Raw genomic sequence first — 14,753 nt, 5'->3', positions numbered from 1 at the left:
TCTTTGTTATTCTCTTTTTATGATTTGTTTTATGTTAAATTGTGAATTATTCTCTTTTAGGAATAATCGCCTACCAAATTTGCATTTTTTTTATTGAATTGAACTCATTTTGTTCTTATATACTATCTGATTTTGCACATAAAATTTAACTTTTCTAAATTAAATTTGATTTTAGAATACATAAATTGAAAAAAAAATACCTCATCGTTAAAAGAAAACAGGAGAGAATCTGGTAAATTATCGAAAAAATAATGAAATTGGTCATATTTTGATCCATAATGTAATTTTTAAAATTGGCTAAAAAAATTACCATAAAATTTAGATTTATTTTTATTTATTCCACAATAAAATTGTATTAATAGTTAAAAATTCCTACATGGATGTAAGTAGGGGTGACGAAACGGGTAGCGGGTAACGGATAATTCCCTACATGACCCAATACCCGTCGGGTATCGGATACCCGCTATCCGACGGAATCAGGAAACGGGGCGGGCGGGATTGGGTATTCTTATTTTGAATTTTACGGGCCGTTAGTCCCGATATACCCTATATTTATATAAATATTTTACATTTTTTTAATTTTAAGTGAACACAATTTCTTCCATTATAGTACCGGTTAGCATAAAGATTTATAAATCTTTTTAACGAAGGATTTGGCATAAAGATCATGTAAGAAGAAGCCTCAGAATACCGGTGTACGACTATACCAGTTAGCCACCAAAATTAAAGATCAAACATTTGTCTGCAAATCTGAATTATTGATTTACCATGAATAGGCTTTCTTAGTCATTTCTTCCATCTCTTTCTTGCACTACGTGAAAACTGTATTTCAAAATGTTTGGATAGTATAGATCGAGACCTCATAGAAACACAAGAACTTTAATCATTTTCCTACTAAAAAACAATACTCATTCAGTTATTGAAGTGTTAGCATACATAACAAAATGGTAATAAGCTTAATATTAGAAAAAATAACATTTAAAATAATTTTTTTTTATTGCGGATCGGGTATCCGCAGCCTTGGGTGCGGGATACCCGTATAAGGTTATACCCGACTCAGTGTGGGACGGGTATCGGGACTACCATTTTATCCGAAACAGGTAGCGGGTACCCGCAGGTACCTATTTCGACACCCCTAGATGCCACCACCGATAAGGTAAATAATGTTATCTACACATAAATAAAATACTCCCTTCCTCCACCATTTAAAGAGTCTTTTTTAGTCAGCATGAATTTTAAGAAGTTGTTTGACTTTGTGAAGAATAGTAAATGGAGAAAGTGAGTGGAATGCGAGAATAATTTTTAGTAATTAGTTTTATAATGAATATAAAAAGTTAGTGGAATGTGATGTTCGCATTATGAAAGTGGAATAAAGTAAATGATCTATAAATCATGGACAATTTGAAATGATAAAATGACTCTTTATTAATAATTTTTTAATTTAAAATATAATTCATCTGACATTATTTCAATCACTAAATCTTGTAAATTCAGTGACTAATATTTGATCTTATGGCTAATTAGTTAGGAATTGCATAACCTATAGTTGTAATATATAAGTAGACTACCTGAATTTTTAAATATACTCCATAAGATAGGTTGAGAGCAAATCAAAATTATACTAGGACGGATAAAAATTCAATGAAACTTTATACTCATACTATAATTTCTTTTAACAATTTACCCTATTATTTAAAGATCCATGTGCTTTTTTTTAACCTGTGGCAACAGTCAGTTCTTGAAAAACAGTGGTAGGGGCTAATAAGAATATAAGATTCATCAACTGTATGCTTTTTAATAAACAATTAAGCGTAGAACAAATGGGAAATTTCCTTTGCAGGGATGTTATATCAAATCTGCAAAAGCTACAATATTCCGAGTTCCAACTTCTAATTAACCTGTCTGCATAGAAAGAAAATCAATAAAGTAGGCCAGTTCTTAATTCTCAGCCACTATCTAAGAAACAAACTTCCATACATTCTCCATCTTTGATCATCCATGAATGAATCCTGCACTCTGTCCGACAACATTCCCTACAAACAACAACAGTCAGTTCTTGAAAAAACAGTTGTTCATAAACATCCAGCAGAAAAGCGGGCATGCACGCAACACACACCCCCGAAAGATGAGAAATACAACTTGATCTCCTAGGCTGTAGAGAACCACAGAAAGATTCTGTTGTCTCCAACCCTCAAAGGTCTGGGCGTAATTAACTTCATTACGACTATACCAGAAACCCTCGAGGGAGAGAGACAACAAAAGCTCCAGTGGTAGAAAACGAGTGAAAGCAAAGCTGCAAAAAACCATGGATTGTTACTTCTCCCCCAATGCCTCCTGGCCAAGTTTCATCACTGGTCACAACCATTCTTTTAGATACCGTTTTTTGAAGAAACTAAGCATGCAAAGGGCCAGAAGCCCTTGAGGGAGAATAGCAATCGTAGCTTTCAAACAATATACCTAATGCATTGAAAGTAAGCTATGGAAGAGGGTATAAACATTATGCAACAATGTAGAAGCCTATTTATAGCCATAAAGTCGAGAGATTTGCGAAGGCTCGGATAAAAAGTATGGTGGGACCTAAATATCTTAGGTACTAGACATGAATGGCCAAACCAGATTCGTTTGATTCATGATATGGCCCTCAGACACAGAAGTCAACCCTCCAAAGCCAAGAATGAAGCATCTCAGGCATCTATCTCAATTATTTATCATGTTCGATTCCTTTTGACCCCTTGATCTTGCTTGAGTGGATGGAAGCATTTGAAAGAATTTGGGTTGAAGCATGCATGTCAATGAGTCATTATATGAAAAGAAAAATTCTCGTGTTTTTGGATAGGTGTACATATATAATTTGCTTTTACCTACATTTACCTACATATGAGAAACTTCAGAGGTGCCGCGTCTCATTACTTTTGCCCGCTATTGAAAGCAACAGATAAGTTAGAGTATGGGAATATTAAACAGATCTAAGATCTGAAATCCCATCATAAAAAGATTCAATAATAGTGTGATATATAGAAAGAAAAGCCGTTTTGGTTGTAAATCTGTGTTCTGTCGAATAAATACGTGTAAATTTGTAATACCTCGTCTGCATGGCACTCACATTCACTCTGGAAAAACTTTTCCTGAACAAACATAACCAACATTGTTAGCACTACAAAGAAAAAAAGAATGATAAAGTAGGTTATTTTATTTACCTGGTATTCTCCCTTTTTCCAAATTTTTTAGGTCCCCACACTTTCACAAACAAAAAAGATTGTTAGTGTTCCTCACAGAGATATCAGTAGTAAACTAGTAACACATGGAACACATGGTATTGAGGAATCCATGGAAGTATGTTTGATCCCCATTCAACTAAAGAAGATATATACAGAGCCAAAATAAGCTTTGCTCATCAATTTATGATTTATGATTTTTGTACAACAGAACAGCAAATAGGAAATAAGGATTATTTGGGGAATTATAAGATTAATAATCACAGTAAATTTTGTTAGGTAGTGACAGAAAAACCATGTTATCAAATTCTGAGGTCCCCCCCATTTGAATTTACTAACACATACACATAGATAATGTGCATTATTGGTGCCAGATGTACCATATAAACAGAGAAACATTTCATATCTTATTCTGAATGGATGTTACTGTCTACTTTTGAAAATAAAGCATATAAAGTAGGGCAACAGAACAAGCAAGTAGAGCAGCCAATGTAGAATTATCTTTTTTTTTATTACAAGATCGTATCCATTTTGTAGGAGCAAATAAAAAAGGAAACAGCACAATATACATGGCATAAGAACCATAATCAGCTTGATTAAATAACTCATCAATATCATAGCTAGAAAATTAAGAAGATGGGTGCAAAACATCAAGCTAGAGCATCAGACATTGTAGATTTCACTCTAGAGGAATATATGTTTGTTAGTAACTTAGCATGGTAATCTGAGTTAGCATGAAATCTCTCAGAAACTTCCATATCAAGTACTCCATCAAACTTCAACCGGGATGATAGCTTGCCCTTTCAATTATTGAACCATATCCTTCAATAAATGAAATTCCACTGGTGATATACTTTCTGCTTCTTTTTAACAAAAGTGAAAATCATACATCCATGTTGTAGTACGACTTTGGCCCATTATAGCATATAGAGAACAATGAGGTGGACATTTACTTTAGAATAAGAATAGTTATATGAACAAGGAAATGTAGCACGCTGCATAATGTGAAAATGCAACCATGCAAAGTAAAAGCATATAGAGTTTCGAAAAGAAGGTAGACTGAAATTTCAAGATCATATGTTCATGTTTAAGAAAAGTAAGATGCATTTTCACATGGATAAGAAGTTTTACATAATACATCTTATATATAAACTAATTGAAAGAAAGATACAACAAGATCAAAACAAGCAATGCCTGTGTATTAATTCCTTGTATTCTTGAGCAGTACCTTGAGATGGACCTATTGATCTGTAGACATAATAAACCTCATATTTACCAGCGTTCTCTTGGTGTGCCATCTGGGAAAACAGGAGCAAGGACTTTATCGTCACTCTTCTTCGTTGCGCCATTAACTCTACCAGTTGGTTTGCTTCTTTCTAAACTAGGCAATGGCTCATCTTGTCCATCATTGAAATCTGGAGGCACGTCGTCGTCATCATCATCGCTCCATTCATCATCATAATCTTCTCCATCGCCATCTTCATCGCTTCCCAAATTGTCAATGTCAGACCACTCATCCCCATCATCTTCATCTGACATGTCTTCTTGCCCTGTTTCTTCAGCTTCACCTGAGTCAGTCCTTCGAACATTTCTCTTGGGGAATCTTGGAACATTAACAAGTGCGCGAAGCTTCTCCTTGATAAGCAGCATCTTGTCTTTATCTAACAACACAGAATCACGATAAGCTTCACGGAGGAAAACTGAGTCTCTATCCCCCTTGAGTGAGATATAGAACATATCCGGATGCCTTATCAACATGCCTCTTAGCTGTTGGGAGAATCTAAATTCCTCCCGAAAATGGGTTAAATGATCCACAAGTGTTCTCTTCTCAAGAGTGAGGCTCAAGATCTCATGAACAACACCACAAGCATGCTTCTCCTTTTCAGGGCTACCAGGCCTCAAATCCGAAAAATCAGAATAAGGCGAAATGTAAGGCATATCTCTAAACAGAGAAATCCTTCTCATCTCACCTTTCGAAAGATGAAGCCCTTTTGGTAGCTTAACTCTATTGAACCTAGGCACACGATCAATAATCAAATCTCTCTCTTCCACCTCTCTCAGCCTATTCTCGTCTTCGGCAATCTCTGCTGCAGACACAGCAAGCTCAGGATCCCAATGAGTCAACTCCAGCGCAGGCCCTCGTCCTGTTGCAACAACCTTGAAATACTGTGGGTATCGTTGACATATAGTATCCCTAAACTCCAACGGAAGCCCCAAATCAGTCTTCAAATGAGCAATCTTCTCCAACAGAATCCGCTTATCAATCGACATCATCAACAATTTCCTCAACTTAATAACTAACAAATCCTCCATTTCATTCCTAATCTTCATCTCCTCAAGGTAAAGTTTCTCAGCCTCCGGAGTCAACTTGAACCGAAGTGAATAAACACCTTCTTCCACAATCTCAAACACAGCCGGAAATTTCTTCAACAACGCAATAAACCGCCTCTTTTTTTCCAGCCCTAAAGCTTTTCTAAATCTACCCAGCTCACGAAGCGCCATAATCCTATCCGGCTGACTCATCAAAATCTTCCTAATCTTTAACACCAATTTCAGCTTCTTATCCCTCTGAATCACATTGTCAAACGGAAGCTCCTTCCTCCTCTTCGCAACACCAGCTCTGATAACCGGAAAATATTTCCTCGAGTTTGTCCGAGATTCATTGTTTCCCTTCAAAACTAAATTCTGACCCAAAAATGGTGTCTTGCTTAAATTTCCACAAGTAGTTGATAAACAGAAATTCGCATACGGTTTACATTTCAGAAGTGGGGGTGAAGTACAGGAAAGAAAAAATGGGACAGCACAAGCTGATGGTGGCAATTTGGGCGAGGAAAGTAAGAATTTAGGCTCCATAATCAATTTGAAACTATCTAGCAGGGAACATATATCAATATATCGTAACAATTAACACCAGAAATTATCCCTAATCGAATCTATGTGTGATGTGTTCACGAATCAGTTGAGAAGAGAATTGAATTCGTGGAATAACTGACCTGGGAGGTTTAGCTAGGGTTTATCATCAAAACCCCTCTTTGAAGATATATATTTCTCAATTTCCATTTTATCTTCATCCTGCAAATGTTTGATGGATATGTACATTTCCGAATTTACCCCTGCACTCCACTCACTAGTCACTTGCCTAATAGGAAAAAAATTTTTTTTAAAGAGTAAGCTACATAACTACTCCATCCGTGATTAAAAGTCACATTTTTTCATTTCGGTTCGTCCTTAATTAAGAGTCACACTTCATTTTTATCATAAATAGTAAGTAGGTACTACATTCCACTAACTCAATTCACTCATATTTTATTATAAAATCAATATAAAAAAATGGGTCCCGCATTCCACTAACTTTTTCAACCAACTTTTCTTTACATTTTTTAAAACTCGTGTCCGGTCAAAGTGTGACTCTTAATCAGGGACGAGGGGAGTAGTATTCACCCCATCTTACGTATTAATTTTGACACACTTTAATCAGACACACATTTTTAAAAAATATAATAAAAAATAAGTTAAAAAGTTAGTGGAACGCGAATCCTACTTTTATATATTAACTTTATAATAAAATGTGAGTGATAATGAGTTAGTAGAATATTAAGTCCGCTAATAAAAAGTGAAATGTAACCAACTTTATAAGATTGAGGAAATTGAAAATTGTGACAAACTTTCTGGAACGGAGGGACTCAAGGGAGTCAGGTTTGCATGATTTTAGTCCGAATTTTACTATTCTACCCTTCAAGCCTTGAGGAGTGATGAGCACCACCAAACTTGTGATTTTTGAATGTTTTTTTACCTCTGTTGTGATTTTTTAAGTATCACAAATATTTTTTGCCCTAAAAAAATCACAACAAAAGTAAAAAAAAAACATTTAAAAATGACAATTTGGTGCTCTAACTCACTACTCAAATTAGGCTAAATAGACAAATACATTGCTCAAGTACTGAAGGGTATTATTAAAAAGGGATATCGGCCTCTAATATCAAAAAACTTTTAAAAAGTTGGATTTTTCCCACGAACTTTAAAATTGGCAAATAATATCATGAACTTTACTCCGGATTTATTTTTCCCCATGAATGAAAATATTCATGTTATTTTAATAGATTGAAAAACAATTTTGGAGGATATGCTTCAAGAAAAACTGTTTTCAAATATTGAAAAACTTGAAATTCTCTAAATGTTGTCGAGAAATTACGGAAAAAAAATCCGTATCACAATATTATTTGTAGGAATTTTTTCATTTGTGGGAAAAAAATAAACCCGAGGTAAAGTTCATGATATTATTTACCAATTTTAAAGTTCGTGAGAAAAACTCAACTTTTTGAAAGTTTTGTGATATTAGATGTCAATATCCCTATTAAAAATTACGATTGAATTTGAAATTTATGCAACTTTTTTTTAAAAGAATGTAATTTTTTAAATATTAGGTAGTACTAAAAAGGTGCCAACTCCATTTTCTTGATATTAATTTTATAGTTCACCCTAATTTAATTATGCAACCCATTTTCGCATAATTTGCTAGATTTTACCAAAAGTACATTTGCATAACTAAGTGGATTTTGATGTACCAGAACTAAGTGCGTTTGCATAATTTGTTAGTAGATTTTAGTCTTAACTAGTTGGAGAAAAGATTAAATAAAAAATCATGATTTGAGAAAAGATTAAATAAATTAATAAAAGAAAATTTATTAAATAAATCAATAAAAATGGTCAAATTTTGTCCATCTCACACTTTTCAAAGCTAGAAATAATTATGCATACATCGATGTGTCAGTTGGTTTAAAACACATTAGGAAAAAAATGATTCAAAAACATTATCATTTTAACCACATATTTTAAATTGGTTATCATATCTGTATATATAATTGTAAAAAAAATCCATCTTTCATAATTTACTCTTTGAATTTTGTTAAAAATATAACATGAAGTGGAGTACTAAATTTTGACCATTTTTCACAATTTATTTGAATTCATAATATCTTAGTTCCAATTTTCTTCATTTCTTACTACTATTACCACAAAAACTAATTTCTAAGTAAAGATAAGAAACCCCAGGCATGGTTTCTCAGCCACACAATCTGAAAACAACTGATCATCCACTGTGCCACGTGGCAATCTCCAACTGGTCATCTTCCTCCACTGCATTCCACCTCAGCACTCCACCCCCCCAAAAAAAATTGGCCTCTTCAAAACTTTCCAGAACGTTGGAAGCTCAAGTAGAAGAAATGGAAGCCCTGAACGCACTTGGAGTGAAACCGATACCGATTCTCTCCAACCAAACAGACCCCAACAAGACTCCCACATCTCTCACCCTTTCTCCCTCCAAGAATCAATCTTTCCCAAAATGCACCACCACAAATCACTCAACCTCCGCTCAAAGAGCTCTCGGCGCCGGCTTAGCTCTGCTCTCTTCGCTCCTCACCTCCGCCTCAGCTGAAGCGCTGCAGCAGCAGCAGCCCGATTTCGATGTCGGCGGAGTAATTGACGGCGTGATCCGTTTCGCCGCCGAGAATCCCATAATCGCCGGCGGCGGGGCGGCGGTTGTGGCGGTGCCGTTGGTGGTCGCTCAGATTCTCCGCAATACGCAGCGGTGGGGAGTGGAGAGCGCGAAGGCGGCCTATGCCAAATTGGGGGACGATGCTGATGCTCAGCTGCTTGATATAAGATCGACGGCCGAGATCAAGCAGACGGGAAGCCCCAATCTCAGAGGCCTTAAAAAGAAGGCGGTGGCGGTTCCGTTCAACCGCGATGACAAGCTGGGGTTCTTGAACAAGCTGAATATCAAGTTCAAGGAGCCACAGACTACCACATTGTTTGTATTGGACAAGTATGTGTTTTTACTTCTTAATATTCAATCAATTTTGAGATGTTATAGAGCTAGTGTGATTAATTCTTGATCTTGTTGGAAATAATCGTGGAATGTTACTTGAGAGTTAACTAGTTTGAGCTCTTGTTGTTATTTTGCCATGGAATTATGAATGATCATTCTCTGTGAATCTGTATTGTAATGTTTTGTTGAAGCCAGATTTGATGGGAATGCTGAGATTGTGGCGGAGCTGGTGGCGTCTAACGGCTTCAAAGCCGCGTACGCAATCAAAGATGGTGCGGAAGGATCAAGAGGATGGGTGGTTAGTTTCACACACTTTTCCATTCTCTAGCTAGAAATAGAATGAACGTGAAGCATATGGAACTTACCAATATCTTCGAAATGCAGAATAGCGGCCTCCCTTGGATAGTTCCGACGTTTGATATCACTAGTGTCATTGATACTTTTGGGGTGAATATTTCCTACCCACACCATCACTAGTTACTTGAATGAATGCTGATGATGGTTTGATTTCAAAGTCATGGTTTCGTTTCATGTTTTGCATATGTAGGAGGGTGTGCCTGTGGCACTTGGCATTGCTGCAGCTGCTGCTGGTCTTGGTTTATTTGCTTTTGCAGAGGTTGAAATTTATTAAAAAAGTTGATTTTTTTGGTGATAGATGCTTGATCACAAAAATGATTTTATATTGTTCCTTTTTTTGTAGGCTGAAACAATTCTCCAAGTTCTGGGTTCAGCTGCTCTTGTGCAGTTTGTCAGCAAGAAACTCCTATTTGCAGAGGTAGTAACCTTACTTCCTCATGATTTGAGTTTGAATACTCAAACATCTTTAATTGTGGGATTTTTTTCTTTTCTTTCACAGGATAGAAAGGTAACTATCAAGCAATTTGAAGAGCTTCTAAACACCAAGGTTGCTCCAAAGGAGCTCGTGGACGATATCCAGGTAATCATCGTTTGACATTTCGTGCTTTGATATGGTCATTTAACACGCCTCACCTTGTTTGGCGCAACTCTTGTAGCAAATTGGGAAGGCGATTCTACCTACACTGCCCGCTAATAACAAGGGCCTCCCGGATCCTGCACTTGGTGAGCGCGATGTCTTGAAATCCGAGCCTGTCGTGGAGGCTACCGATGTCTCACCTGAAGCCGAGCCAAACCCTATACCTACTGCAGAAGTGATAGATTCTGTCCCGGAACAAGAATCCCTCCCTACACTACCAAGGCCACTTTCGCCATATCCTAATGTGAGTTGTTTTTTCGTATTTTTTGTAGCTCCTTCATTCATCCATGCATGTCACGTGTATAATTTCGATCTAAAGCCATTATTATATTTGTGTGTGATTGCAGTATCCTGATTATAAGCCTCCTTCATCGCCCACACCATCACCACCTTGATGGTGCAATTGCCACTAGTGGAAGCTCGGATCATCTTTCGACATATTATGGTTAATCCTGAGTACTAAAAAACACATTCATAGATTTTTGTAGTTTTATGTTTAGTATTTCATTTAACATATAAATATATTTAAATATGAACTACTCTTATTGTATAACTAAAATGAAATCTTGGCTCATGGATAAGAATTTTGGATGGATGAGATCACGAGATATGACGACTGTCGAAAGTGTTTCTCTTTGAAAATACAGTACTCCCTCCATCCCTAAAAAATAGACAACATTTGAAATAACACGAGTGTTAATACAAAATTAATAAAGTAATAGAGAGAGAAAAGAAAAAGTTATTAGAGTATTGCAAGTAGAGAAGAAAAAAAAATTGTTACATATAATTAATTTATTTTTAAGGGACATTTTAAAATAGCAAAAGTTGTCTATTTTTAAGAGACGATGGAGTATATTACTTGATATTTCAAATTAAATTATTTTTAAAATTATATATTATTAAATTAAATGTATTTTGTTAGATTTCTTATATATTGCATATATTCACATGAGTAAATTTATATGATAAAATTAGAATTTAATAAGTCTCCAAATATACTTTGTATGATTTTTTCGACATAATCACACTCCTTTTCTTCAAAAATAGTTTATTTTTGTCAATATGATATATGCCCACAAAATTAGCCTATTTTTATTTTGGAAATGACTTTAGTATATATTTTGGAGTACATTATTGACGATATGAGTCTTATTATTTACAAATACTACTATCGTTTTTCTATCTTTCACATACTTTATTAATTTTATATTAAAATCTATTTCTTTTCCCAAAATCTTTATTTGTGGGACATGGAGGAGTATGTCATTAACTATTGTGGTGAATTGTTATATGTTTTTTTTTGGTACAAAGCCGCGGGATCTAGATACATCACCTCTAAATAATTGAACTTCAAAATACTCACTATAAGCCTTTTTTTTCTTCTTATTTTGTCCCCGAACCCATTAAGAACTTAGTATCTTTTTATTCTCAACTATTTTAAGTTGAGATTGTAAATTATGAAGATAAAAATTTGATTTGTTCTACAAATAATTATTTTATAACTATAGAAAAAATATTTTGTTAAATATTATAATAAGTAAGATTTAATGTTGTAACATATATTCGGAAAAAAAAATGCAAAATTGAAAAGTTCCAAGAAAGATTTATGACTAAACATACTTACTATGCTTGGCATGACTTCATTCGGTATCATGGAATTAGGTAGGGATGTTAATCGCGTCAGCCCAATGGATTTCGGATTTGCCCTATTCGGGTTGGAATTTTATCGTGTTACAAATTTACCTTTGGGTTTCGGGCTAGCCCAATGAGATAATCGGATTAAAAGCAAATAATGGAAAATAATATGTATATTTTTTAATCTTAAGAACCATGCAGCAGAATTAATATATACACAATAGTAAGATATACGTAAATAATATGGCAGAGATGATGAAGAAGCCCGATGTGATGCACAAGCTAGGCGCAACGGGATGTGGATGCCGTTGTAGGTAAGAATCGGGCGGTGGAGGAGTTCGACACCAACAAATTGCCATGTGTAATTAACGCGGTGATGAAGGAAATCCTCGGTTGCATCGGGCGCTTCCACTCATGGTGCCCCATTGCCCGAGTAAGCCCTGCATCATTGCAGGGTACACATAAGCATTCTGACCCATCATGTTCGATTTATCCTTCAAATTTTTTTAAAGAAAAAATCAGATGATTCAACAATTCTATGTATTTGGTTAAAAAAGGGTTGAGAGGAAATATGAGAAATGGGTGAAAGTTCACATATTTATTATAGGCAAATAATTATATAGTCTTATTATATTTAAAACTTATGTCGTTCGATATTCAAACATGAAAAATATTGGTAACAAACAAACATATAGATTGAATGATAGTTATGAAGGCAAGTTTAATAGCTAGGGGGCTAAGTCTAGACGCTAGCATTTCCATACTAGTAACGAATGTACGCTCGTGGGATTTTTATACGAACTAGTAATCCATTGTTTATTATTAGTGCCCATTTTTTATCCGATATAAATTTTAAGAAATATAAAAGAAATTGTGTCGAAAGAGTTTATAAAAGTGAAGAATACTTTTTTATATTATTTCAGTGTTAGCATGAATAAGAATCAAGAAGTTATCGTAAATTGTGTAGGTAAAGGTTTTCGAGAGGCAATTTAAAATAGTCAAAAAATTAATTTGGCGACGCTTCCTTTTGCATTTTAATTTTATTTAAAAAGTTTTATCATTTTGAATCGTCCATTAAAATTAGATCTTTAATATGAAAAGTTTTAAACAACATATTAATTCTACATTATTTTTTAGTAATATGGAACCCACAATCCACTAGCACTAGTCACTACTTCCTCACATTTTTTTCTTTATCTCTCTTATTTTATCAATTGTGCATTAAAACTCATGTCAATTTATGGATAACTTTTATCTATTATAGAAGCAAAAATAAGCCTCTCCAATTGAATAAAAAATTCTTTTTCTTTTTCTCATAGTGATTGCAAAGCAGACTTACATGAAGACCATAATCAATTGTGATAGAAATCCATGAGTTTCATCCTAAAATCAATTGGCGATAGGAAGGCCCATGAGACTTATATACTGATTTCAGTTCTCTTTGTACACTGATGTGGGATAGTTCTAATATTATTTTAGTTCTCTTTATAACACTAACCATCAATTGTCCAAAAAGATTAAAAGAATATTCATGAAAAAGGTTGCTTAAATGTTAAAACAAATGTCCAAATTTTGTGTAGATTGCTGAATCCCAGAATGGGATGGTAAGCAACAGTCAGTCAATGAAATTTCACCTCATTTTTGGTTGGTCGCATCAGCAACTCCCTTTCTACTCAAATCCCACCAAATAGTTTTTCTCTCTCTTCAAAAATTCTAGATTAAAAAATGTGGTACTTGAAAATGTATTCTTCCTATAAATATTGGGGACTCCCCAAGCTTGTACTAGCATAAATTATCTTTTCATATTCATGGATAAGTGTAGCACTCACAACCATCCAACCATTCAAAATGGTTGCCTTCCCTCTTTCAATCATTCATTCATTCTTTCTTTCTTTCTTTCTAAAATGCTTATTAATTTTTGTTTGGTGTAGAGGAAAGCAGTCTTGAATGGAAGTTCATAAACATGACAGAGCAAGAAGAAGATATCATATGTAGAATGCACAAGCTTGTGGGGGACAAGTAATACTAAGTATTTATATTATGTTTAATTTAGTGGTGTTGTTTTTGTATGAATGGAAATAATTGTGTTATGTGTTTACTTTTTTGTTAGGTGGGTTTTAATAGCTGGAAGAATTCCAGGCAGGAGTCCAGCAGAAATTGAAAGATTTTGGTTGATGAGAAACCCTAAGACCAAGTCTTGACATGTATGATTCAGATATTAATAATGCCAAAGAGAAGAGATGGATATCTTATGTAGTAGTTGTGCCTCTAGCTTATCTCGTATTTGGATTTCATTCACAAATATTTTAAATTTCTAATGCCTACCACTACATATGTAACTGTCATGTTTTGTACTACTAGATTCTCCATAATTTTCTATGAATAAATACTCCATTTTGATTTGTCATGAGTTTTAAAAATTACTATATCCGTCCATGAAATATTATCCAAGTTTGACTCGACACAGATTTTAAGAAATGTGGACAAAAGTGGTTGAGAAAGTTACTGGAACAATGGTCCCATATTTGTATACTATTAGTTTTACAATAGAATATGAATGTAAAGAGTTAATGAAAAGTGAGGTCCATTTACCCAAAAAAAAAAAAAGTAAAGTGGACAATTTTTCACATACGGACCAAAATAAAAAAATTGGACAACATTTCAAGTGTGTGCATATATAAAATTGGACAACATTTCAAGGACCAAAAGTAGTAAAAAAGTTTATAGGGTGTGAGTTTTATATTTATATGCTAATTTCATAATAAAATATTTTAAAATTAGTTAGTAGAATTTAATGGATCCATATATAAAATAATACTCCGTCTGTTTAAATTCAAGTGTTCCACTCTGATTCGGTGTGAATGTTTGAAGAATAAACTTTAAATTTAATCGCTTACAAATTAGATTTGCATATTATCATATGTCCCGTAAAAATTACCTAAACTCATCAAGGGCATGTTTGTTATTCTCTAATTATTTTAGGATGAAGATTTTTATTAAGATTGATTTTTATTACGAAAAAAGTTAATTTATTCAAAAATTAATTATTTTACAATTATAAAAAAATATTTAAGTATTATAT

The 14,753-nt window shown here is 34.2% G+C and overlaps 2 protein-coding genes, 1 long non-coding RNA gene and 1 other non-coding gene across 7 annotated transcripts; 2 read left to right on the top strand and 2 right to left on the bottom strand.

Annotated features, from left to right (window-relative positions):
• Positions 1 to 1,752: 1,752 nt before the first annotated feature.
• Positions 1,753 to 3,076, bottom strand: LOC125223823 (uncharacterized). Of its 4 annotated transcripts, none has more exons than XR_016135646.1 (2): positions 2,862 to 3,076; positions 1,753 to 2,033 (listed from the first exon to the last, which is right to left on the bottom strand). It is a non-coding gene; the product is annotated as an uncharacterized LOC125223823 (transcript). The 4 variants fall into 4 exon arrangements; XR_016135645.1 differs by having other exon boundaries at positions 2,872 to 3,076; XR_016135644.1 differs by having other exon boundaries at positions 2,876 to 3,076.
• Positions 3,077 to 4,301: 1,225 nt separating this feature from the next.
• On the bottom strand, positions 4,302 to 6,259 carry WTF1 (Ubiquitin carboxyl-terminal hydrolase family protein). The gene has a single exon (XM_089065433.1). It carries the CDS (start codon positions 6,066 to 6,068, stop codon positions 4,488 to 4,490), a length of 1,581 nt encoding a protein of 526 aa, XP_088921559.1. The 5' UTR covers positions 6,069 to 6,259; the 3' UTR covers positions 4,302 to 4,487.
• A 2,141-nt stretch (positions 6,260 to 8,400) lies between these two features.
• On the top strand, positions 8,401 to 10,610 carry LOC125212193 (rhodanese-like domain-containing protein 4, chloroplastic). The gene is made up of 8 exons (XM_048112290.2): positions 8,401 to 9,039; positions 9,238 to 9,340; positions 9,427 to 9,489; positions 9,590 to 9,658; positions 9,743 to 9,817; positions 9,899 to 9,979; positions 10,056 to 10,280; positions 10,384 to 10,610. Exons 1-8 carry the CDS (start codon positions 8,438 to 8,440, stop codon positions 10,429 to 10,431), a joined length of 1,266 nt encoding a protein of 421 aa, XP_047968247.1. The 5' UTR covers positions 8,401 to 8,437; the 3' UTR covers positions 10,432 to 10,610.
• A 2,709-nt stretch (positions 10,611 to 13,319) lies between these two features.
• On the top strand, positions 13,320 to 14,073 carry LOC148931504 (uncharacterized). The gene is made up of 2 exons (XR_016135647.1): positions 13,320 to 13,700; positions 13,782 to 14,073. It is a non-coding gene; the product is annotated as an uncharacterized LOC148931504 (long non-coding RNA).
• Positions 14,074 to 14,753: the final 680 nt, after the last annotated feature.

Source organism: Salvia hispanica, chromosome 2, assembly GCF_029641045.1.
Source record: "Salvia hispanica isolate PSC_SH4W2 chromosome 2, Shi_PSC_v1, whole genome shotgun sequence".
NCBI classification, from domain to species: Eukaryota; Viridiplantae; Streptophyta; class Magnoliopsida; order Lamiales; family Lamiaceae; genus Salvia; species Salvia hispanica.
This window is presented reverse-complemented; position numbering and strand designations above follow the sequence as displayed.

What these genes read in the sequence shown, in the direction of transcription:
- LOC125212193 (XM_048112290.2), top strand. Translation starts at nt 8,438, where the DNA reads ATGGAAGCCCTGAACGCACTTGGAGTGAAACCGATACCGATTCTCTCC. An exon ending in AGAAACTCCTATTTGCAGAG is followed by an intron (nt 9,818 to 9,898) that starts GTAGTAACCTTA and finishes TTTCTTTCACAG; the next exon opens with GATAGAAAGGTAACTATCAA. An exon ending in CACTTTCGCCATATCCTAAT is followed by an intron (nt 10,281 to 10,383) that starts GTGAGTTGTTTT and finishes GTGTGATTGCAG; the next exon opens with TATCCTGATTATAAGCCTCC.
- WTF1 (XM_089065433.1), bottom strand. Translation starts at nt 6,068, where the DNA reads ATGGAGCCTAAATTCTTACTTTCCTCGCCCAAATTGCCACCATCAGCT.